Here is a 26,163-nt window from a genome sequence, read left to right as displayed (position 1 = left end):
TGGTCAGCTTGAAAGTGTGGTGGACATAGGTTCAATCAAGGCACTCAAAAGGGAATTGGAATATTATCTGAAAAGGAAAAATGTGCAGTGCAATGGGTAAAGGCATGGGAATGGCACCAGGTGAATTGCTCCTTCAGTGAGTCAGCACAGGCATGACAGGCTGTATGGCCTCCTTCTGTGCAGTAACCATTCTATGACTCTAGAAGGTCAGTGGCAGTGGCAGTGACAGAGCCAGTTCCAACTGTCCTTACCAAACATGCACACAGATGCAATTTTTGTTCAGGGAGGAACAACACTCGACTGTTTTATCCCATTCTCAGCCCAAGGGTTTGGAGGTCAAATGATATTTTAACATAAAAGCAAAATACTATGGATGCTGGAAATCTGAAATAAAAACAGAAAATGCTGGAAAAAAACTCAGTTGGTCGGACAGCATCTGTGGAGAGAGAAACGGAGTTAATGTTTCGAGTCCGCATGGCTCTTCTTCAGAGCTTCACGTTTTAACTGCTACTTTGGTTGAGATCGGTAATACAGAGACGGGAGGTCAAACCTAGGATCTTCATGGGCCTGTGTGGCTAAACTGGTCATTGGTTAGTGGCCTTGCCTACTGAGCGAAGGCATTTCTTCAGAATACTGTTTTGGTGGGGTCCATCATATTACGTGCAAGAAACGTCTCCCCTACAACTTTTGTTCTTAAAAGCGAAAACAGTGGTTCTAAACTTTTAAGAGGCAGCAAAGCTAAAAGCTAAATTTTTTCCTGGCGTCCATATAGTCCACCAAACATCATACAACCATGTAGCTCGCCTGTCAATCAAACGCAAAAATTGCCTTCATCATGGGAGGAGCAGAAAGGAGGGTGAGGGGAGGTAACTCTTTCGAGTCAAAACCAAATAAACTAAATTAACAAATATGTGAAAGGAGTAAGTGAATGGACATTTGATGGACTTAGCACTTGACCAATGGCCAAGCTCCTATTCGGCAATACGGAAACGAGCGAGTGCAACCCGGTGAGGAAAATAACCGAGGGACTGCAGCCAATGAGATTCAGCCCCGCTGGAGGGAGGCGGGGCTATCTGGAGGATGGCTCACCACGTGAGGCCCCCCATTGGCCAGAGGGAGTGGCAGGTGACGTCGTCGGTTGACAGCCGCTCTGCGTATTGATTGGGGATCGGGGCTGAATGGCGAGTGATCGGCTGCGGGGAGTCGCCGCTTAGAGCGGGCGCGGTGCCAAAGGCTCGGATGCGGAGCGCTGACAATGAGCCAAAGTGATGCCGGTGGAGAGGGAGCCCGCATCGCCCCTCTCTGCGCCTCCTTCAATCAGGACTGCACGTAAGAAACGGGCCGCCTCCCGCTGATCGGCTTTTGTTTTTGTCATTGTTTACCAACAGTTTGGGAGAACTTTTCTTCAGCAGTTGCGGGAATGCCCATCATCCTGCTGGGATTAAGCTGCATGACGCTTATCGAAGGAAAGATCCATAAAGGTGTGGGTGGGGCGTTAGACCGCCAGCGGTCCTGGCTGTTTGTTTTTTTTTGCCTGCCGGGTTTTTTAAAACATATTTTCACCGTTAAGCGTCAGATTTCGCCGCTCGAAAACATCCAGGTGATGAAATATTGTTCGAGTAGCAAACCATTTTCTCAACTGGGTGCAATAACTTCCAATGCCTCACAAACTAACAAATGATCAAAGGCATCCCATTGCTGTAAAGTGACAATTGTTGTTTTTACACTTTTGAAATTGCTTTTTGGCATGGACCATGTTATGCCAAGCTTGAAAGTTCAGTCAGAGAGTGGCAGTTTCACTGCTAAAGTTTCTAATAAAATATGCTATCTTCCATTTCTTCAAAATAAGCAGTTCAGTTTTCAAAAATAGATTTTTTTTTTGTGAAAGGAATCTCAGCAGCTATTGTTTCTTCACAAAACTTTAATACTAGCACACTAATTGCACTCTGAGAAGCCACGTTGGTGATATCAAATTCATCACATCTGACAGTTATTTGCAGGATGCAATGTTGGTGATATCAAATTCATCACATCTGACAGTTATTTGCAGGATGCAATGTTGGTGATATCAAATTCATCACATCTGACAGTTATTTGCAGGCTGCAGTTGTCCTGAGCCCCTCTTGCCCTCCAGTTTCAGGTTTTTACTTGTCGAGTACAGCTCCACGTTCATCTGGGGCTCTCACTTACTCACAGGATGGCCATTATCTTCTGTCTATAAGCTGAATGAGTACTGGTGAGCTATTCAACCAGGGATTTTACAGTCTAGTCCTGTCCTTGCCTAACAACCACTCGTACTTTCCAGCCGGAGCCACAAGACAATGTCAGCCTGGATCCCATTCCTGAGACACTGTTGTAGCAGCTTCCCCACTGTCGCTGCTGAAAACAGCTAAACGCAACTTATGGATTGAGCCTGGAACCTTCCAGCACTTTAGAAGAATGTAAGGAATAGGAGCATTAGTTGGCCAAAAGGCCCTACTGCTGCACCATTCAGTAAGATCATGGTTGATTATGGCCAAGACGTTATCGACCTCATTCTTGAGTATGCTCAATGACTGAGCAACCACAGCCCTCAGAATTTTGAAGGTTCACAACCCTCTGAGTGAACATCTGAGTCCTAAATGGCCGACCCCTTATCCGGAGACTATGACTCCTAATTCCAGACTCTTCAACCAATTTTGTACACTTCGATAAGAACACCTCTTGTTTTTCTAAACTTCAGAGGATATAGGACTGTTTCACTCAATCTGTCCTCCTAGAACAGCCTCTCCCATCCCAGGAATCAGTCTAGGATTCAGCCTTTGTCCAGACTTGTCTATTCCAACGCACTCCTGACCGGCCTCTGATGTTCTAATTTCTAAACTCTAGGTCGTCCAAAACTCTGTGCTGTCCAAGTCCTAACTCGTGCCAAATCCCATTCATCCATCACCCCTGTGCTTGATGACCTACAGTCGATCCCGATAAAGCAAAGCGTCTTTTTTAAACTCCCTTTCAAATTCCTCCAAGACCTCGGCCCCATCCCTATCTCTTTTATCTTTCTGAGATAGCTGCACTCCTCTAATTCTGCCTTTTGAGCATTCCAATTTTAATCTCAATACCATTGAAAGTCATGCCTTCAGCTGCCTTGGCGCTAAGGTCTGGAATTGCTTCCCCAAACCTCCACATCACTTTCTTCCATTAAGACCATGTAAAAACCAACAGCTGTAATCAGGATTTTGGTCATCTGCCTTAATGTTTCTTAATGTGGCTTGATTTCATACCTTGTTTTATAATGATCTGGTGAAGCACCATGGGAAATTTTGAGGTTAAAGGCATTATATAAATATTGTTGTGGAGAACCTTTGTTGCAGCCACTTGAAGACAAGTATATCCTTCCATAGGTAAGGAGACGGAAAGAGTATCCCAGGTGTGGTCTCCGGCCCTATATAATTGCAGCAGGACTTCCTTGTATCTTTTCCATACTGGTCCTGGACAAACCCACCACTTAATCAAAGAGAGCTCAGCAGTGATGAGTTGAAAGAACAGTGAGAATTGAACATTCATTTCAGCAGGATTTTGCAAGTTGAATAAAAATTGTTTCTGTCCATTGCTCATCTGCTTTGCTTTGCTTTGCAACCACATGCACTATGTAAATATGACAAGCATTGACATCAACACAGACAAACGTATGGCTGTTCCTTACAATGGCCAGTGTGCCACAATATTCATCAGAAATAGCAGCACTGACATTGGGTGGTAGCTGGAAAGCCAAAGTTGAAAATTCCTTTGAACTAGTGCTGCAAAAATTGCCAAATTTCATAGCGCCCTTTGAAAGAATACTTTTTTTGAGCTGTGGATAAGTGCCAGTCATCAGTCACTGGCACTTTAATTTTAATCGGAGATATGTTTGAAAGCGTTAAGTATTTCACCCATCTTTTCCCACCCAACCAAGAATTAAAGTGGGTTGGGACAGTCCAGTACACTGTACGGGTTTTTACCTGGCTTGCTACTTGTAAGCTTTTCTTATCGAGATTTTTCAACTGCCTTTCAGAATCTCAAAATACTTCTTCACACCTGTGCTTCATTTGTTTTTGGTTCTGATCAATGGTAAGGAAGATTATTTTGACTTGTTGAATGAAGTTAATCTCTACCAAATCCAGCAGCCTTGCATCCTCTGCTTTTCCACTGCTCAGAGCAGCATCCACCCTCCTTTTGCTAACCCACCTGTCATTAGAGCTTTGATGCTTTTCTGCTTTCTTGCCACTCATCTTCACTACTGATCCCTGCTCCTCCCAATTTGAGTAGTGCAGGAGGGATTGTGAGGCATCACTCTTGTGTATGTTTTGGAAACGTGAGCAGCAACATTAGCAGCATCCAAGACAGCTTTCGATGAGGGTAGCACGTTTGCGCGTTTGTTTGGGAAGAGTGGGATGTGTGGTCGTGGCCGGGGGACGGGGAGGAAATTGGCAAAAAAAAAGCTAAAAAAGCCCAAAATGCATGTTATATTACCGTACTGTTGGATTAGGTGTGGAGGAAGCGGCAAGCGGTTCCATTTAAAGCATCTTGTTACGATCAGGTGAGGAGAGGTGGAATGGCTCCCCTCTTTTTCTATTCCTTGCTTGAGCACAACAGTTTTTTTAAAAAGAGGATATGCTAGCTAATCCACTGAGTGTTTAACTGTTTAGTGCAGTGAATGTAAAAGACACCAACAAATAGGTTTTCTTGTGTCTTTTTTTAAAAAGGGGGATAGTTTTGACTGTACTTAACCAGGTCTAAGAAAAATAATAAAAACACTCTGACTTTTACCCGCGCGTGCACACACATTCAGGTTCACACATACAAAATTAGATTACAAAGTGGGAGGATAGATTGGGAGAGTTTTAAAATCCAGTAAAGATTAATATGATATGGTTCTCATAGGTTGAATGCTTTGGTGGATCCAGGCTGAGTTCGATGGTCATTCTGGTTTTGGCATTGAAATGGTTTAAAGATTTAGTTGGACGATTTATCTGCTCTTCTGGAGACAACAGCTGCTGGGTTGAGTTCTTTAAAAATATCTCTGCCTGCATAGTCAAAAACAGCAGACAGTTTCTTGCTTGAAAAAATAGGTGGAGAGGACGAGAGATGCACACAAGGATCTTCTGTCCTGCTTGTTTCTAGACTGGCTTGTTTCTACCCTGGAGTAAGTAGGATTGGTTATTTGAAGTCAGTTTTGATCAGGTAACCACCTGATCAAAACTTCATTGCCCACATAAATCATTCGAAGCTAGAAGCCATTGCTATACAATGGGGAATGGATAGTGGCTATTCACACCTACTTATGATGAACTGGTTTCTCTACAGCTTTTGTTGTTTAAATTTTAAGTTTGGATTACGAGCTTTGGTAAGTCCATAGACAATAGAAGCTCTGAATTCCACAGATGGTTTTATCTTGACATGTCCATTCAAGGAAGGGCACCCCACCTAGGGCCATTTAATTACAGACTTCCCAGAGACTTGAGGTAATTCTCAGTCTGCAGGAATTACAAAAATCACCTGATCCTTGGTGGCCATCTTAACAGCTTGCTGTTTTAGTCCTTTTGAAACACAGTTAGTGCTTTCTAGTCAGTAAATTCATAAAGTCATTTTTTGATAAAGCATAGTTTCTTAACAATCTGATGAGTTGAGTTCAGGATTCTTTTAAAGTGCTACTCACATTTTTATTTTGTACCTGATTCCATGTAACTTATTTCTCACATGCCAGGGAAAAGCTCTGTTACTTCAGCCTTGTCAATACTTGATTTTCCATTCATTAGGATGGCACTAAAAATAAAGTGTCACCAAACAAATCAGCAAGAACTTTTTTTAAAAATCATTAACATTGTCAAACTATGTCTTCCTGGTCAGTTTCCAGCTTATAACCTGTCTCCTGCGAATTGCTAATCAGCTTCCAGAACATATATATTTTTTAATACCTGCAGTGATATCAGTGATACCTGATATCAATCAATTTACTTTCAGTCAATGGGAATAGAAATAATAATTACCAATAACTTCTAACAACTACATTTATTCTAAAAATGGGTTCAGGTTGTTTCCTCAATTGTTTCTCATTTCTGCGTTTGAAGTTGAACAAAAAATAACACAAATATACAAGTTTTAACTAATTCACCTAACTACAGTGAAGGAAGTTGCCAGCTAGTACAATAACCAGCCACACACTCACCTTTGAGTTAGAAGGTTGTGTGTGCAAGCTCCACTTCAGATTTGAGCAAGTGATCGAGGCTGTCACTTCAGTGCGATACTGAGTAAGTGCTTCAGTGTCAGCCATGTGGCCTCTTGGAAGACACCATCTGCATGTTCAAGTCGATTTGAAAGGTTCATGGGACTACTTGGGACCTTGGCCAATATTGCTCTCTCTCCTAGTACCATCACACAGAAATTATCTGGTCATTCATTTATTTGCTATTTGTGGATTCTTGATCTTTATAAACTGGCCACTGTGTGAGCTTAAACAAAAACAGCGACTGTTGTTCACTAAGTAATTCACTGGCTGTAAAGATCTTTGGGATGCCCTAGGGACATAAGGTGCTACATAAATGCAATTTTTTTCTATCCTTTTCACTCTCAGCTGGGACTTACTTAACTTCCTGGACAGATAGAGGCAATACACTGGTGCTGTGAAACACACTCCTGACAAGAGTGCCAGTGAATAGAGGTATTTGCTGCAACATTTCACCCTGAGTTAAAAATCACATTGCTCAATCATTCAGCCTAATCATAAACATTCATCCCATTACTGGATGCCCAATTTCTATAATTTGCAACTATGCATTTTAACAAGAACCACTTAATGACTGCATTCTGATCAAATGTTATCATGTGTAAAGTATCTGGTCTTTTGAGTTACAGTACTAAGGCATTCCTTCCCAAGTTTCAGAAGGGTCTTGAGCATTTGCTTATTTTTGTAACCCAGTGGCTAAGATTTTATTATGGCTTTTGGCAGGAGGCTCCCAAAATTGAGGTCTGGCCATGTTATTAAAGTTAATAGATATTTAGAATCTGGCAGTGTAACTAATTAGCTCCCAGATTTCTTTCTTTCATTTATGGTCAAGGACATCCCAAACCAGACAGTTGTTATCAGAGTTTATTATGGGCTTCAGAAGATTACTGTCAGTACTAAAGACCACAAGGAGTTGGTTTAGTTCAGGGGTTTTTTTTGTGTGCTCTGACTGGTCTGCCTGGAAAATAGTACTTTGAGCCAGCACCAAATGAGTTGATGTCATGTGATTATAGTCATTCTGCTGTAAAGGTATAATAAGAGTTTATCTTTAATCAAAATATTTGGATGGCTTAGCAACCACACTCAGATGTTCAACTGTGTAATAGTCAAGTAGACTGCATAATGATAGATGATATATGTAAACAGTTGTGACTAAGTCTGTATATTTTTATTGCAGATTACACATCTATATCAAATTCAGCAATGCTAGCATAAACTGAGGTTGATGAGTGGATCTTCCATGATGCTGCTTGTGGATGATTGTGATATTTAGCTGGTAAATTAGCCTGTCCCTTAACAGCCACTGCTCAAATATCCCCAGCAGAACTCAAATAATTGTAACTGCTTGTAAATTCGTAAGTTGAATTCCAGTTTAGAAAATTATTTGTAAATTTTAGATGGCAGGCCAGAATGTTGCTTTGTCAGAATAAAGTGCTATTGTAAATACGCCCAACGTGAAATAATTTGTGTAATTTACTTACTAATAATTTAGAAACAATACGAGACTCAACCCTGACTGTCCTGCCTCTTGGACAATTTTGAGAGTTATTCAACTTCCTATGTCATACTTTTAAAAAAAAAAAATCAACTCTCCAGGAACACAAACTATGGGAGCTAGAATATTTGCAGGTTCTTAACAGAAACTACTTAAGAGCGTCAACCATGGCTCAGCTCGTAGCACCCTCGCCTCCAAATCACAAGGTTCCAGCTTAAAGCCCTACCCCAGGACTTGAGCACAAAACCTAGGCTGATGCTTCAGCGTAGCCTTTGTATGGCATTGAGCCTTGGTATGTGAGATTCATGAATATAGAAATGCTACATGTCTCTTGCTTGTGAAATGGCACTTCCTGCCATACGTCTTTGTCGTTAAATTATGGACATATTTGTTTTGTGCAAATTCCTCCTTTTAGGGAAAAAAAAGGAAGAAAACCAGTCATTTGGAATGTAACAGTAGTCGCTTGGTAGTACAGAACTTAAATCTTGCTGAAAAGGGAGACATATTGCCGAAGCTTTTCATCTTGCACGCAATCGGGACAAACACAAGAACACCAAACTTCAAACAATTGCAACAATTTATACTACAGGAGAAAAGGGTGCTGGTTGATTGGCAGGTATTCTCTGGGTGAGGCATTGCCATGGAGAAAACAACAGGGAACTTTAGGCTTCCCAAGCTTCCAAGGAATTTTTAAAAAGGTGCAAGGCTTGAACATATTCTTTTTGTTTGCAGAGAACGGGTCCCTGCCTAGGAATAAATGTCATTTCTAGCAAGAGTAAATGAGCCACACATGAGCTCAGCTGATTATCTAAAATTGGTTGTTAGTGTAGCTATTAGCGCAGTCAATTGCTCAAGAATTGTTCAGCAAGTACTGCCTAATCACGGAATCACATCTAACAGTAGACGTTTTGTTTTGGGCTTTGCACATGTGAGCTATACTCTGTCTATTATGAACAAGGATCAATTGTTGGGACGTACCACTTACATACCTGGCATCGCCAGGATGGGCAACAAATGTTGGCTTTGCCAGTGATGTCCACATCCCATGGAAGAATAAAAAGAATAACCATGGTATCAGGAATACAAATAATGGATCAGCCATAACCCTGCTATGAGTTGTACCATTATCAGATATATATTAATGTTGCTTTTGAGAGTGTTATTGATTCAGTACTGATAATTGCAGTCGTATTAGCACCAATTATATATGGCTGGGTAGTTTGTGTGAGTACCAGGTAATATGAAGTGGTATAGGTAATGCTACGAGGGAGATGAATGAGGACTTCCCTACCTGTTATTTGCATTCTTAACATGTATTAATGAAGGTACCAATGGAAAAGTTGGCATTTCAGATGGGTAACAAAGTCTGTAACAGGACATCACTTGAGGTAGACTTCTCATTCTACGAATGATATTGATGTTTTTTTGTTGTTTGTTCTACAGATCTCTGGCAGTTGGTACGAGCTCTGGTTATAAACTTTTCTCATTGTCATCAGTGGACAGGTTGGAGGAAATCTACAAATGCAGTGAGTCATAGCTCTTTTAAAGTTTGAAAATTGAATATGATTGCTACTTTATTCCAGGTTTTTCTTTTGAAGGATTTTCTGTAAATGTCTAGTAATTGTGATATATGAAATAACACAATTCTAGGTTTATTTGTGGCACAACGTCAATGTTTTATATATTGGTCATACCTGTGTGATACCTAGGTAAAGAAGTGGTGCCTCTTCAGAAATGTAACTTTATTTTCCTTGCTTTCATTGTGCAATAGCAAAGTGCCTGAAAGTGTTCCATGCATGCTAATTAACATAAAGAAGAGAGTATTGTGTTTTAATTTAGTTGGGGTACTTTTATTGTGGCCATGAAGCTATGGAGTGGAACAGTTTCTGTTTTTAGAACCCAATATCAAACCTTGTGAGGCAATCTTTAATCTGTCCAGGAGTAGCATGTACCTTTCTCTGCTCTACTCTCAAGGTATACCAAATTGCGAACATTACAAGATCACCAGTACAAATTTTTCACCAGTCGATTTTTGCACTTTGAGAGAAAAAAAATTATCTTCATCTTAAATGGGAGACCCTTAATCTTTAAACTGTGTCCCCTGGTTCTAGACTCCCCCACAAGAGGAAACATCCTCTCAGCATCCACCTTGTCAAGTCCCCCCAGGATCTTATATGTTTCAATAAGATCACCTCTCATTCTTTTAAATTCCCATCGGTATAGGCCCAACCTGCTCAGCTTTCTTCATAAGATAACCCCTTCATCCCAGGATTCAGTCGAGCGAACCTTCTCTGAACTGCTTCTGATGCAATTATATCCTTTCTTAGGTAAGGAGAGCAAAACTGTACACAGTACTCCAGATGTGGTCTTACCAATACCCTGTACAACTGTAGCATAACTTCACTACTTTTTATTTTTACTTGATTTCCCCTTGCAATAAAGGCCAACATTCCATTTCCCTTCCTAATCATTTGCTGAACTGCATACCAAATTTTTGTTTTCTCTCACTCTCGCTCACTCACGCACACTCTTTCACTCCTATAAATTACCCCAGCATGCAGCAAAAAATGAACTCCTTCGGATTACAGACTACAACCATGCTCTCAGAGCCTATTTCCCGGCTGCGTTTCTGCTAACCGGGACGCCTGTTTGAGACAGCTAACGGTGCTGGAACTTTTTCAAAGGCTGGGTGCAATAATACATGAGATCGACTGTAAATCTGGTAAGAGCAGAACTCCAATCCATAGCGATCATTTCAAATGACTTCTCACTTGCCAAACTTTTGATTTTACCTATCTACTTCCATCTACATATGTTCTTATTCCAGATGGTTAGCCTGAGATGAGTCAGAGCAGCAACCAAAAAAGTCACCATGAACCCCCATGAAGAAATCTTAAAAGTTGTACAATTAAGAATTTTAGCATAACTAGAATGCAAGTAAGGTTTAGAGAGAGGGCTATGACAGAGTAATGCCTATTTTGTGGCCTCTGTTCATGTTAGCTGCACTCTTGCCTTTATAAGGTGCCTTTAAGATAGGAAACACCCCAAATGCTTCATAGAGATGTAATCAAAACAAAATGGACACTGAGCCAAAGGAAGTGATTTCAGGGGAGGGAACACTTGGTTACTGACAGCTTAGAATAAGTACTTTGTTCATTTTTTTTTTTGAAGACTGACAAGTGTAGTTTAATCAGAATTACTCAGCATCCTCAGAGGGAACAGTGAGTGCCTATTCCAATGCCAAGAAAGCCCTGAGACGTACAGGAATCCATTGTAGCTTAATTTACCCAGCCAAGCATGTACTCGCAAAGGGAACATTTCCAATCACCACCAATAAGAAAGCCACAGAACCAGACAGCAACGTTTACCAGTTCTCCTGAGTTACCATCCCATATACTTTTTTCCCATCCTGCACTCTCACTGAGTTGAAGAATATCTTGTATTTATTTAGTATCTTGACATGTTTCCCAGGAAACTTCCCAAACTTCACCTGAATTACTTTTGAAAGTTACTGTTATTTATGTAACCAGGATTCAAATTAAGGCTTACAGTAGTTTTTCTAGTCTTAACTATTCAGGTCTTCAAAATGTGGAACTCTTTATGTTCTGCAATCTTTCCTTCCTTCTACAAACTTCAGCCTTTTAAACCTGAAGCTTGGCAGCACCTAATCATTAATGGAATTATGCAAAATTGGGCACTGTGGCACTGGTAGTTCCAGTGTTAAGGGAGCCAGTCAAGCAAAATAATGGCTGGGGGCCCGCACCCAATGACTTCTGCCTGGTCTGCACTGATTGGCAGGTGCACAGGGTGATAGCATGAGGGTCACGTGTAAGCACTGGAAGTGTAGGGATTAGGCAGATCGTGACTCCAGTCAGCATGTAATGCTGATTTGATGCGTGACCAGCCATTTTGGACCTTGCCACCCCTGCTGATATTGTCCCTTCAACACGCACAACTGAACATGTGTTCAGCTACACGAGAGACTCCCACATCGGCATATATAAAGGGATCACCGTTCAACTCACAAGTGAGGTGTTTGCACTGCCTTCTTGCTGCTGCAGAGTCGAAGGAGTTGGCAGAAGTTGGGTAAGTCAGAAGGGAGTGTTGTTGACCTTTGGAAGCAGTTGTGTGTGTTTGAACTGCCTCTAATTAGACCACTTGCTCCCTGTCATGAAGGTTATTGTTGCAGTGCTCCTTCAGCTGCAGCATCACAGGGAGATGGAGCTAAGGCAGCAGAGAAGATCAGCTGCTCTCAGAGAAAGGAGGAGGGTTCACAGCAGGAAGCTGTATTCACCTATGGTCTTCACTGAGCACTTATCCAGCTGCACCTCAACCAGGAGCAGTGTGTTTGGTGGCTGTACTTCACCTGGAGGACATCACAGGCACCGTGGCAACTCCTCAACTTGAACTTGCAGCCGCTGAGCATGGCAAGGATTACACATCCAATGGTCACCATTGTTTTCGATTTCTCTACCAGCGGATCCTTACAGGCTGGAAAAGCCAGCATTGCCAATATATTGCAGTTCGCCATCCATCACTGGAAGGTCACAGAGGCTCTGTAGACTAGGAGGGGCTCATCATTGCCTTCTCTCTAAGCTGAGGGAAGCAGCAGGAGCGGGCAAATGGCTTCACCAGGATATCATACTTCCCCCATGGTGCAAGGAACCATCGACTGCCCACATATTGTTTTGCAGGTGCCACATCTTGATGAGATGTACCGCAACCTCGAGGGGTGTACCACTCTCTCAACATGCACTTGGTGTGTGACCACGCCCAGGACATCATGTTGAGAATGCCTGCTATCCTGGCAGTAGTCATGATGCTTTCCCATTGTTCCAACCACCTTCGAGCCATCATGTCAAACCAGAAGGTGGCTGTTCGGTGACATTGTCTATGCACTGTACAAGTAGCTAATAACAACTCTTCACCACCTGACCACACATGGACAGACCTCCTACAATGACAGCCGTGCTGCAACTAGGAAGGTTATGAAGCAGACCATCAATTTCCTGAAACAATAGTTCTGCTGCTTGGACCACTAAATGCACCTCCCCTTTAAGTGGTGCAGGCCAGCTTTAATTGGTGCTAGCGTCACATAAACCTGGGCCGATCCTGTCATTCTCTGGAGGAAGCTCTTGAACTTTGGTTCATCAGCTCAACTGTCAGCATGACAGAGGTCAGAAGTTCTTCATGTGTTAGATTGTGGATGCACGATGTTCTCCTGCCATTCAGTGCCACAACGTGTCACCTTTGTGCCTCTTCAAGTAGATTATGATACTCCCTGAGATGGTGGCATGGTCTCATTCATCTTGCATCAAAAAAGAAAATGGCGGTTGCACTGGCAGCAATGCTGTAAGGTAGATGTACTATAAAATTCTATTCTGTTCTCTACTCCTCATCTAAATGTATAGTCATCTGTGTGTAAATGGTGTGTCTGCATTTTGGATACCAATGGACTTGTGATCACACATACAAAATGGAAAGGAGGTGACGTCAGGATACATGATGATTCAAAAGAGACCCTGGGGAAGAAATACTAAATAAAAGCAACAACTGCAAGTACAGCACTTGCGATAGACAGAGATATGTTCACTAGGTTGGCTCAGTTGCCTTAGAACAGGGGCCGACAACCTTTTCTTAATGAGAGCTACTTCTGATTAATGAAAAATATCCCGAATTACTAAGATATATATTGAAAATATATGCATAGATTAAGCTATTACTGCAACTCTGACACCGCCGATTAAACAGACACACTTGTCTTTAATGCTTGGAAGCTAAAAATTGTTCTCCCACACTTGATGGAAATAGCACATCTTTTGCCTTTTTTTGGATGGACCTGCCTCTGCATCCATGATGTCAACAAGGGTAGATTATTTTTCCTGTCGCACACTAGCTAGTAGAGTTGGTCCTCGATTTATGTCACTCCTCACTTACGGCCGGTCACAATTGCCACCCATGTTATTACTTCCGGCAGTCGGACCCACACTTACGGCATGACGCTGACTCAGGCGCCAATGTCATTTACAAAATGACTAACTAGTTGGCTTGCGGCAGAAAAATAATTAATGACTTGAATCCTGTAATACTATTGGTTATTTTTCCAAATCTTAGTGCGAGCTACTCATTGGCAGATGGCGAGCTACCAGTCGCTCGCGATCGACGTGTTGGTGACCCCTGCCTTAGAACTTAGACAGAATCCACTGCCAATTTCTGGGATCCAAAAAAATTTGGATCCATGCTGGAGTTAATATAGGTACAACATAGGGAATGCTGTGCACTTGTATCAGTTTAAATATCTGTAGCGCAAAACTGGGAGAAGAATATGGCTGATGTTGAAAAATTGAAGGTAAAGAATGTGAGGGAGAAAATATAGATGGAGTCCCAATAGTGAAGTAAGTGCTGGTGGGAAATATTGAGAAGCTGTGGGAGAAGAGTGCAGCTGACAAGAGAAATCATTAGTGTGAAGTGTGACTGTTCATGAGAAACTGCAGGCAGAGTGTGACTGACGGTGAAGAGTGCACAACAGTGTGGCACAGTGGAGAGCAGTGACTGAGTCAAGAAAGTGGAGATAGAAGGTATGGCTGGAGAACTTGACCAGTGGCAGGAAACTGCAACTGGACTCGCCTGTCATTTTTAATTCCCCACCCTCCATCTGCCCTAACCTCCCTGTCCTCCGCCTCATGTAGTGTTTGAATGAAGCTCAAAGCAAGCTTGAGGAACAGCACCACTTTCGATGATGCATTTTACATACAGCCTTCTGAACTCAACATTGAGTTCTACGATTTCAGACCATAACCTCTGCCCCCACTTTATTTCTTTATCCTTCACTGGTTTTGGTTTCTCGTGTCTTTCTTTTTTGTTTTTAGGTGGCAGCTATGTATGTTTCTGCCACCCAGATCTCTGGATACATGACTTATTTCTTTTCCTGTCCCATTACCACTCCCTTTGGCCTTGCACCATCAACCCTTTTGTCATTTAATCTCTCCTGCCCTCCATCCTATCACAGACCTTCCTTCTTTATTGTTTTCCTTTTTCACTTTATTCAGTGAAGTTCCTTTTACTGACTCCGTCCTTGCTTATGACTTATTTCATTTCTAACTTTCCCAGGTTCTGATGAAACGTCATCAACTTGAAGTACTAACTCTGTATCTCTCCCTCAGATGTTGCCAGACCTGCTGAGCATTTTCGGTTTTAATTTCAGATTTTCAGAATCCACAGTATTTTGCTCTTGTAGCCTGACATCGGTGGTGGGGATGTAAATGGGAACCGTTATCAGGGATGAAACAAACTTCAATTTAATAAGGAAGGCATGGGTTAATCAAGGAGAGCCAGCATGGATTTGTTAAAGGCAAATCATGTTTGACTAACTTCATTGAATTCTTTGAGGTAAGAGAGGAGATTGATCAAAGTACTTCAGCAGAATTTGTTTATGTGGGCTTTCAGAAGGCATTCAACAAGGTGCCACATAGGACATTAAGAAAACAGAAACCACTGGTATTAAGGGGAAAGGGGAGCTTATGGATACAAATTGGCTTAGTGATAGGAAGCAAAGGGTGGCAGTATGTGGATGTTTTTCTGATTAGGAGGTGATTAACAGTGATGTTCCCTAAGGGTCAATTTTAGATCCATGTCTCTCTGCAGTTTTTATAAACAAACTAGATCTGGGTGTAGGGAACAGCATTATAAAGCTTGCAGATAATACAAAACTTAGCAACATAATGGTGAAGGGGACATTTTTAAGCTTCAGGATGTCATAGACAGGCCAGTGAAATGGGCAGTGCATGGAAGATAGAGTTCAGAGCAGATAATTGGGAAGTTAGGGGTGGAGTATCAGTGGCTATGTTGCTGGATGTGCAATCCAAGCCTGGACTAATGGCCTGAGATATGAGTTCAAATCCCACCAGAACAGCTGGGGAATTGAAATTTGATGACTTAACTAAATCTGGAATTAAAATAAAAACTAGTGTCAATAATGGTGACCATGAAATCACTGGATTTTCGTAAAAACCCATCTGGTTCACTAATGTCCTAGTTTGGTTTATATGATGTTCCAGACCCATAGCAATGTGGTTGACTCATAACTGCCCTCTCAAATAGCCTAGCAAGCCCCACAGTTGCAATCAAGAAGACAGTTCACCACCACCTTTTCAAGAGCAGTTAGGCTTGGACAATAAATGCTGGCCTTGCCAGCCACACCATGAATTTTTAAAAAAGTAATGCATTTTGGGAGGACTAATATAAAAAGACAGTATTCTACAAATGGCATAATTTTGAAAAATCTAGATGGGCAGAGAGACCTTGGTGTCCATATATACAAACCGTTAAAGGGCCAGATCAAGTTGATAAGGTGGTTAAAAAAGCAGATGGGTTATACATAGGAGAATAGAATATAAAGCAAAGATGTTTTGCTCAAACTTTATGAATCACTCGTTAGGCCTCAGCTGGAGTATTGTGGACAATGTGGATGATGGTGGCGTTGTGATAATGCCACTGAACTACTAATCCAGAGGCTCAGGCTAATGTTCGGGTGACATGGGTTCAAATCCCACCATGGCAACTGGTGGAATTTAAATGCAGCTAATTCAACCTGGAATATGAAGCTAGTCTCAGTAATGGTGACCATGAAACTATCATCGGCTGTCATAAAAACCCATCTGGTTCACTAATGCACGTCATCCTTACTGGTCTGGCCAAATGTGACTCCAGATCCACAGCAATGTGGCTGGCTCTTAAATGCCCTCTGAAATGGCCCAGCAAGCCACTCAGTTCAAGGGCATTTAGGAATGGGCAACACATGCTGCCTTGCCAATGACAGCCACATCCCAAGAAAGAATTTTTAAAAAATTCTGGCTACCATATTCCAAGAAAGATGTAAAGGCCTTAGAAAGGGTAATGGGGAGGTTTACCAGGATGTTACTGGGGATGAGCGGCTTCTGGTTTAAGCAAAGATTGGAGAGGTTAGGGCTGTTCTCCTCTGAATGGAAAAGGTTAAGAGGTGACCTAAATGGGGTGGGTTGTGAGACAATGAGAGGTTTCGATTAGGCAGTCGGAGAAAAATTATCCCCTCTGGCAAATGGGTCAATAATTAAAGGTCAAAGATTCGAAATAATTGGCAAAAGATCTTGAGCGGAGATGAGAATTCTTTCCAACCCGAGGGTTGTCAGGATCTGGAACCTCCACATGAAAGGATGGTGGAAGGTGATTCCAAAGAAAGAGAGTTGGACAGGTACTTGAGGATGAAGAACCTACGAGGTTGTGGACACAAAACAGGGTTATGGTTTTAAGCTGTTTCAAACAGCCAGCACAAGCACGATAGGAAGAATGGCCTCCTTCTGTGCTGTAAGTTTCTGTGACACCAGCTTACTAAATACAGCATCAGGACTACAGTTATTTTTTACATGTCCCCAACAAAGCCCCTCAACATTGTGCTTTTTTTTTCTTATTATTTTGTTTTGCTTTTCCTCTGGCGGTTGCTGGAGTTGCAGCATACTTCAGGTGCTGGTGAATGGGACAAGGATAATATCGGAGCTGTAGACATCTTTGGAGATAGACATGCAAGATATTTGGGGACAGTGCCCACGCTAAAATTTGTGTTCAGAACAAACCAAATATATCGCACCTGATTCTATCCAAGATGAATCCCGTCATAGCATGGAACACCGTGCAGTGTTGTAACTAAGAAACAGCACAGAAACAAACTATTTAACTCAGCTAGTGTATGTTGGTGTTTATGCTCCACATGAGCGTTTCCCACCCGACTTCATCTAACTCTATCTGTACATAATTTCATTCTTTTCTTCCTCATTTACTTATCTAGTTGTCTTTTGGCTGTGCTTGTTGCCAAAGCCATGCATAACACAGTTCTAATGTTTAGCTCTGTTACATCATTGTTAGCGACAGAGTAGGCAACAGCCAGCGTCTGTTTAGTGTATGCCACTGGAGAAATGATTTTAATGCATCAACAACTCCCTGCATGTCTGGTTTACTTTGGCAGTGCTAATTGTCATTTTATTTGTAAAATTTGCCTTCTGTTTGGCCCAAACTCTCTGCCTGAGGACCGAGTCTGACTGAGGCCCCACCCCAGAAACCCGCCTCCCTCACTGCATCCGAACTCAAAGTCATTTAGTTCAAGCTATCAACAGTTCAAAATGTTGGCTCCGATTTACATTGCTTAATTCACATTGCCCAAGCATTCACATTTTAGCACAAAATGCGGTAGTTTTGGCAGGCTGGGTGCAACAAGTGAAATAATTGGTTTTCTGCATATGCGAGGACCAGTGCGCATGCACAGACAGGTATCGGTGGCCATCTTGTGTTGGCAGGAGACACCGTGCCTTTTAAATGTACTTGTTACTTGACTTAACTTGCTATATCATATAATAGTTTCATATTCGAATTACTCTCTGGGTAAAGAAATTTATCCTGAATTCCTTAATGAGTTTATCTATCTTATATTTGCTCTAATTATAACTAGTTTTGGGCTTGCACTAGTGGCAGTTGCTTTCATGTTCTGTTTTGTTACTTTAAACACTGACATGAATTGTAACAACCACAGAATCAGATCCATGTATTTAACAGGCCCATGTTATACAATCCAAGTACTTAGTCAAATCACACAAGGCGATTCCATATGATTCTTTATTATTGAGTTACGATCCTCTATGAAAGCTCAGGAACCATGCCTCACAATTGCAGCACAACTACAGCAAACATTGTTTTACTCAGAACGCATTTATCAATTCTACCTTTAGACTTCTATGTTTGATGCATACTGGCACTAAATTACAATATGTTAAAAGATACAAAGTAGACTTCAGATAATATGAAGTTAAGAAGATACACTTGTATCATCAATCTCTCTTAATGATTCTGTAATCATGGTTGTGTGGTTCACTTAAGCTCTACAATCACTTTATTACTATAAACAGTAACCAAGCCAACATATCCCAGACCCTCAAAACATGGATGAGTGACCTTCCCATTCCTTGAGCCCCTCAGTCTTGCCTTTCAGTCTGCTTCACAAAGCATCCATATTCGGCAGAACCAAATTGTTTTACCGGTTGTTTTAACCCCATCTGCTGATCCCACAATTAGAGCTACATGGGCAATGTGAACCCACATTCCCACAGTTGAAGCGTATTCTCTATGTCTGCTCTTATCTAATCCTAATGATAAAGGCCTCTATTAGGTCATCCATTGGCTTCCTTTTTTCTAGAGAAAAGGGAACCAGCTTTTTCAGTCTTTCTTGTTAGATATAACCCTCTCATTCTGGTATCAGTCTAGTAAATCTTTTGTGTGCCTTCTCCTATTGTGGGAAAGTTTAACTGATTTAGAGTTTTGAGATCTGAGTTCTTGGAAATCTGATCATGTGCACTGGATCCTGTATTAGCAGCTCACCACCTGCTGTAACATTCTTGGTAGCTTGTCTTTTGGTACAACCTTATGTTCTGTTTCAGAAGTGGTATTGTGTGCTTTCTGGAGCATAAATAGTGACTAGGATTACAGGCTTAAAAGGAATCTAAAGAATTTTAATCTGGGTATTAAACAACACGGGAGGCACCAATGTGTTGGACTGCATTTATAAACCAGCATGTTGGGACTTGAAGAGCTAAGGGAATGGGATTTGTGCCTTGAATTCTGATATGGCACATTAAGTAATCTCAGAGAGGACACAGGAGCCTGTTGCTCCTCTTGTACACTGGAGGTCCTGAAGAAAGAGGCACTAAAAAACACTGAATATTGGATCTAAGTGAAAAGAGGATATAATTGCTTTTACAGGGCTCACCTGTCTGTAGCTATATTTGGCAGCACAGTGGGTATGTTACTGGACTAATAATCAGAGACATAGTTCAGATTCAACCATGGCAGCTGGGGAATTTAAATTCAGTTAACTAAATACATCTGGGATAGAAAGCTGCTAAACCAGTAATGGTAACCATGAAATTATTGGATTGTCGTGATAACACACCTGGTTCACTAATGTCCTTTAGGAAAGGAAATCTGCCATCCTTACCCACTTTGGCCTATATGTAACTCCAGAACCGTAACTAGGACTCTTAATTGACCTCTGAAATAGCCGTGCAAAACTGCTCCGAGAAGGTCTAAGAAGAATAAAACTAGACAGACCACACGGCAGCAATCCAGGTACTGGACAAGGCAAAGGCACACCTATGTCCAGCCAATGCTGTAAAGTCCTCCTCTCTAATATTTTGGAATTTGTGCCGGAATTGGGAGAGCTGTCCCACCGAATAGCAAGCAACGGCCTGACATAGTCAAATTCACATAACTATGCCTTTCTGCCAATGTCCCAGACTTCTCCTTCGCCATGCCTGTGTATGTCCTATCCCACCGACTGGATGACCCACCAGAGGTGGCGACACAGTGGTATACAGATGGGAGGAGGCAGCAATAGAAGTCTTCGGCATTGACTCCAGACCCCGTGAAGTCATTAGGTCAAACATGGGAAAGGAACCTTCCTGCTGATTACCACCTACAACCATTCCTCAGCTGAATAATCAATACACTTCCAAGTTGAATACCAATTGGAAGAAACACTAAGAGTAGCAAACAACAGCAGAGAATGTACTCTGGGTGGCCGCTTCATTGTTCTTCACCAAGATTCATTCAGTAGCACAATGACCGAGTTGGCCGAATCCTGAAGACATATCTGCCATACTGGTCTGTGGCAGGTGGTGAGAGAACCAACACAAAGTTAAAAGCCAATGTGGTTTCCTCCTCACCAACCTACTTGTCAGAGATGAATCTCCCCAAGACAGTGTTGATGGGAGTGATCACAGGACACCTTCTGGAGATGAAGCCCCATCTTCACACTGAGGATGCCCTCCATCGTGCAGTGGCATCACCACTGTGCTAAATGGGATAGATTGAGAACAGATTTAACTGCTCAAAACTGGGCACCATGAGGCGCAGTGGGCTATCAGAAGCATAATTATATTCAACCACAATCTGTAAACTCACCGGTCAGCATATTCCTCCCTTTGCATTTATCAACAAGCCAGGAGACCATCCCTGGTTCAATAAGCCCTATAGAAGAGCATGCAGGGAGCAGCACTAAAATGAGGTGTCACTTTGGTGAAGCTACAGCACATGATTACATGCATGCTAAACAGCGGAAGCAGCAATTAAAGATGGCACTAAGAAATCCCATGACCAGTGGATTTGATCTGATGCTGCTGTTCTGCACATGTGGTCATGAATGGTGATTGACCAACAGGACGAGGTGGAGGCTTTATGAACTTCCCCATCCTCACTGGCAGAGCAAAAGAAAAGACTGAAGCATTGCAACCATCTTCAGTCAGAAGTGTCAAGTGGATGTCTCGTCTCAGCCTCCTCCTGAGGTCCCTATAGTCAGACGCCAGACTTCAGCCAATTTGATTCACTTCATGTGATATCAAGAAACGGCTGAAGGCACTGGATACAGCGAAGACTATGGGCCCCAACAACATCCTGACTACAGCTGAAGACTTGTGCTCCAGAACAAGCCGTGCCCCTAGCCAAGCTGTTCCAGTACAGCTACAACACTGGTATCTACGCAACAAAGTGGAAAATTGCCCAAGTATGTCCTGTCCATAAAAAGCATGACAAATCTAATCCAGCCAATTAGCAACCCTTCAGTCTACTCTAAATCATTGGTAGAGCAATGGAGGGTATCATTGCTGGTGCTCTCAAGTGGCACTTACTTAACAATAACCTGCTTACTGAGGCTAAGTTTGGGTTCTGCCAGGATTATTTGGCTCCAGATCTCTTCTCAGCCTTCATTCAAACATGGGGAAAAGTGCTGAAATTCAGAGGTGAGTAAGCATTTTACTGAGTGTGGCACCGGGGAGTATTAGTAAATTTGAAGTCAGTGGGAATTGGTGGTGGGGAAATCACTGCATTGGCTGGAGTCACACCTACACAAAGGAAGATGGTTGTGACTTAAATAGAAACAGAAGATGCTGGAAAAACTCAGCCCATCTGGTAGCATCTGTGGAGAGAGAAACAGAGTTAACATTTTGAGTCCATATGACTCTTCAGAGCTGAAGAGAGATAGAAATGCTGAAGAGACATATAGACATAGAGATTGACAAAGCTGAAGAGAGACATTTCTATCTCTCTCTAGCTCTGAAGAAGAGTCATACGGACGCGAAACGTTAACTCTGTTCCTCTCCACAGACACTGCCAGACCTGCTGAGTTTTTCTGTTTTTATTTCAGATTTCCAGCATCCGTGGTATTTTGCTTTTATTTAAGATGGCTATGGCTGTTGGGAGCTGATCATCTCAGCCCCAGGATATTGCTGCAGGAGTCCCTTAGGACAGTGTCCAAGGCCCAACTATCTTCAGCTCCTTAGTTGACATTCCATACACCATAAAATCAGAAGTGGGGATGTTCAGTGTTCAGTTCAATTCACAGCTTCTCAGATACTGACGCAGCTTGTGCCTGCTTACAGAAAGTTCTGGGTAAATTCAGGACTGGACTGGTAGTGGCAAGTAACATTCATGCCAAACAAGTGCCAGGTAATCTGAAACACAAAAAAAAAATGCTGGAAAAACTCAGCAGGTAAAACAGCATCTATGGAGAGAAAAACAGAGTTAACGTTAAGTCTGTATGACTCTTCTTCAGAGCTCAAGTGCCAGATAATGACTAGTGCCAAGAGAGAGTCTAACTACCTTTCCTTGAGTTTCAGTGGGATTGTCTGTTTCGCTGGATCCCTTGCCACCAATATCCTGGAGATTACCATAGACCAGGAACTTATCTGAACCATCCCTATATACTGAGGCTACAAAGGGAGGTCAGAGGCTGAGTATTCTGCAGCAAGTAACTCGCTTCCTGACTTCCCAAAGCCTTTCCACCATCTACAAGGCACAAGTCAGGAATATGATAGAATGCTCTCCACTTGCTTGGATGATTGCAGCTGCAACAACACTTAAGAAGTTCACACCATCTAGGACAAAGCAGCCTTCTTGATTGTCACCTCATTTACCACCTCAAACATTCACTCCCTCCATCACTGGTGCAAGGTGGCAGCTGTATGCACCTGCTACAAGATGCATTGCAGCAAGTTGCCACTGCTTCTTTGACAGCACCTTCCAAATCCGCAACCTCTACCATCTATAAGGACTAGGACAGCAGATGTGTGGGAACACCACCTGCAAGTTCCCCTCCAAATCGTGCACCATCCCGACTTGGAAATGCATTGCCTTTCCTTCATCATCGCTGGGTCAAAATCTGGAAATTCTAACTTAACAGCACTGTGGGTGTACCTGCACAACATGGACTGCAGAGGTTCTAGAAGACGGATCACCACCGCCTTCTCAAAAACAATTGGGGATGGGCGATAACTTCTGCCCTTGCCAGTGACGCCCACATCCTGCGAAAGAAATTAAAAGAAAAACACTGATATTCACTATTTAAGAATCACCACTTGAATGAGGTCCTCCTGAGGCACCAGGAGCCTATGAAGCTGTAGTCTAACAGTGGTTCCAGGAGACAAGAAGAGATAAAAATCAGCTAAGAATACAACTTAGATATGTGACAGCAGCATGTAGAGTGTGTTAGCCAGAACTGTTCATTTGTATTAGCAGTTGTGTTAAAAAGAAAGAAACAATGTAGGGTGCAGCACTGGCACCAGCAGCCTGCTTCATGAATGACCATGGGATTGGGCCGGCAGCCTTTACATGATGAGTTAGAGGCCTCATGCTGTTGTGGGAAAGCGTCAAGTAGAGACCTGGCACTTCTACAGCAGGAGGGAAAAAACTATTAAAGAAAAAGTCAACACTGGCCTAGCCTTTTGTTCCTAGTCATCCTTTCCTTCCAATGGAAAATGATTTATAAGTATAAAAAATGCAGGGTGGAACTTTCCACAGTCCTGTGCCATGGGTGGGGCCTTGCACATAGTTGGCGATGCACCAGAAAGTTGGGGAAAAAAAAGGGACTAGTAATAGTGTAGCTGGAGCTTTCTGTATCTACATGGTAGATCTATCTGCTGAGGAACCTTCTGTTACCTACTGAACTTGTTTTTTTACAGTCCTTTTTGTAGTTGAAAGATATCTGTCTGTACAAATGAATTCAATAGAACATGATTAGTTTTGCCTATTGGACAATATTGGCTGTTATTTGATTAAGTTTACAAAGATTAATTGTGTATGAGAATGTAAGCATTCTTTATCACTAACTGTGAAAAAATTAAAAGAAAAACACTGATATTCACTATTTAAGAATCACCACTTGAATGAGGTCCTCCTGGGGCACCAGGAGCCTATGAAGCTGTAGTCTAAAAGTGGTTCCAGGAGACAAGAAGAGATAAAAATCAGCTGCTACGAATACAACTTGGATATATGATAGCAGGGAACAGCATGTAGCGTGTTAGCCAGCACTGTTCATTTTGTATTAGCATTTGTTTCAAGTTATACTGCTGGTAACTTATATAATAGAATCTATGAATGTGTCATCTTTAGGGACTGACTCATATTGGAACATGCACCCACAGGGTGCTGGAAACCCAACACTACCCAGATGTTTTACAGATGTAAGCACCTAAACAGTGAGGCCTTGGACCTCTGGGGAAGATTAAAAGTCAAGCAAATTGTCTGTGGGTGGGCTGCAATTTGGATGAAACTCAAATCCACTGGGACTCTGTTCCGTATAAAGAATGACACAAAATTCCATTGAAGGGTGGAGCTGGTGAGTCTTTTACAAGCTTCCTCTCACTGCCCACACCTCACTCATGTTCGTGGATAGTTTTGGGAATGTATTGTGAAGAGTAGCCTGGCTGCCTAGGAATCTTTTCCAATTGCGCCCTCCAGCTGAGAGCTGCAATGGGTTCTGCAATGGACCTCCAAAGGCCACAAAAGGCCTGATGTTCCTGTTGACAAACCGGCAGGAGCCTCTACTGTGTCTGAACTAGGCGCTGACACTGAGATTTGGGATAGGACCCATGATCTCTACTTCTGGTGGTGGAACCTAGACCCTTTTGAATCGTGATTGTTAATATGGCGGTGCAATCATTGAATGCATGAACGGTTGATCCTATCCCTGCTACCCTTCAACAGTTCAGCCAGTCAAAGGATTTCCAACACAGAAACGGACCCATTTAGCACAAAGGGCTATGTTGCTGTTTATGCTGCAACATGAGCCTCTTCTCTTCATTTAACTCATCTAATTCCATCAACATATCCTTCTAATCCTTGCTCCCTTGTGTGCTTATCTATTTACCACAGCTCTCCCTTGTAGTGGTGAGTTCCATTTTCTAACCATTCTCTTCACAAAGAAACTCTGAGCTCTGGTCTATTCATTCTCCCCGCTTGTGTAGCCAAGGGTGCTGCAGCCAATTATAGTGTTTCATATCATGCCCATTGAAATCAAATAACACTCAGGCATGAGATCTGGAACCCACTAGTCTCTATGATATAGTAATGCAACTGGCAGCACCTTTTGGTCTCCGCATTTGTTTTCTCTATTTCCAGACCTGACTTCCACTGGTAACAAAATCCCCCTCTGTGATCATGGATAAAGATTCTCAATGTCTGAGTGCTCTGGTGAAGAAAATATAACAAGTTTTGAAGACCAAAAATCTAAATCTGTTACAGGCTTATGAGAAACTTCTCTGAGTTCTAGTTGAAAGCAGTTAATCCAGATCCGCTCTTTACATCTCCTGTCTTCTCTTTATATCTGCCCTGTCCACAATATTTCCTCCCAATCTTCTGTCTTCCCCCAAAACTGCATTTCTACATAATCACTCTGTGTTTTATCTATTTATCACATTCATTCCCAGAAGGGGAAAACATTAAAAACTAGGAAATAAGAGCACTGGTCCGAACTGTTTTTTCCTTTTGTGAATTGTACCTCTCTACTCTAATGTACTCCGACATTATCTATCTCCTTTTTCTACAGTGCCTGGCCTCTAAATTTCCAATAGCATCAATTCCCTGGATGGTTACTTTCCCCTTCCCTGTCATCTGCCTTCCATCTGACATGAATTCTTCCCTTTTTCAGTAGCTAGAGCAAGACCTCAATAGTTTCTGAATGTGTGTAGATTTTGAGGGGAGGAAATCCATGATAAAATTACTTAATAGTTGCTGGTTTTGAGACACTTCCTGCTTGGGAAATCATCTTCTGTACAAATAGTCCCTATAATCGACCCTGGAGATAGCATCAGGCTTTTTTATGTGTTCTTGCAAATACTAACACAAAACAAGCTGCTTCTGCTTGTATATGGTCCTCAGTAAAATATCTATCCATAACATATTAAAAATCTAACAATGTGTGCTTCTTGTCAACATTTGTTCATTATAAATTCCAATATCCTTGGAATCTGCCTATGTAAACCTGTCACACTATAAAGACAGCCCCCCCGTTTAGTGGAGAGTGCCCCAGGCAGGAGGTTTCATTACAGTGTGACTATGGACACAGTCCATTACAATT

General features: G+C 42.1%; 1 protein-coding gene across 7 annotated transcripts in view; it reads left to right on the top strand.

Moving 5' to 3' along the window:
- The first annotated feature begins 1,095 nt into the window (after positions 1-1,095).
- The window catches only part of wipi1 (WD repeat domain, phosphoinositide interacting 1), a 67,453-nt gene continuing 42,385 nt past the window's right edge, over positions 1,096-26,163 (top strand). For 2 of the 7 annotated variants that reach the window (XM_078571081.1, XM_078571079.1), the window contains exons 1-3: positions 1,124-1,329; positions 6,590-6,676; positions 9,180-9,262. Coding sequence is in view for 4 of the 7 variants with exons in the window: in XM_078571078.1 (XP_078427204.1) it covers positions 1,256-1,329; positions 9,180-9,262 (157 nt within the window). In the remaining 3 variants the exon portion in view is untranslated. Of the gene's footprint in view, positions 1,330-6,589; positions 6,677-8,189; positions 8,435-9,179; positions 9,263-26,163 lie in introns of those variants that run through there. The other 5 variants (XM_078571076.1, XM_078571074.1, XM_078571078.1 and 2 more) reach the window with 4 other exon arrangements.

This window comes from Cetorhinus maximus, chromosome 24 (assembly GCF_964194155.1).
Source record: "Cetorhinus maximus chromosome 24, sCetMax3.hap1.1, whole genome shotgun sequence".
Taxonomy (NCBI): Eukaryota; Metazoa; Chordata; class Chondrichthyes; order Lamniformes; family Cetorhinidae; genus Cetorhinus; species Cetorhinus maximus.
This window is presented reverse-complemented; position numbering and strand designations above follow the sequence as displayed.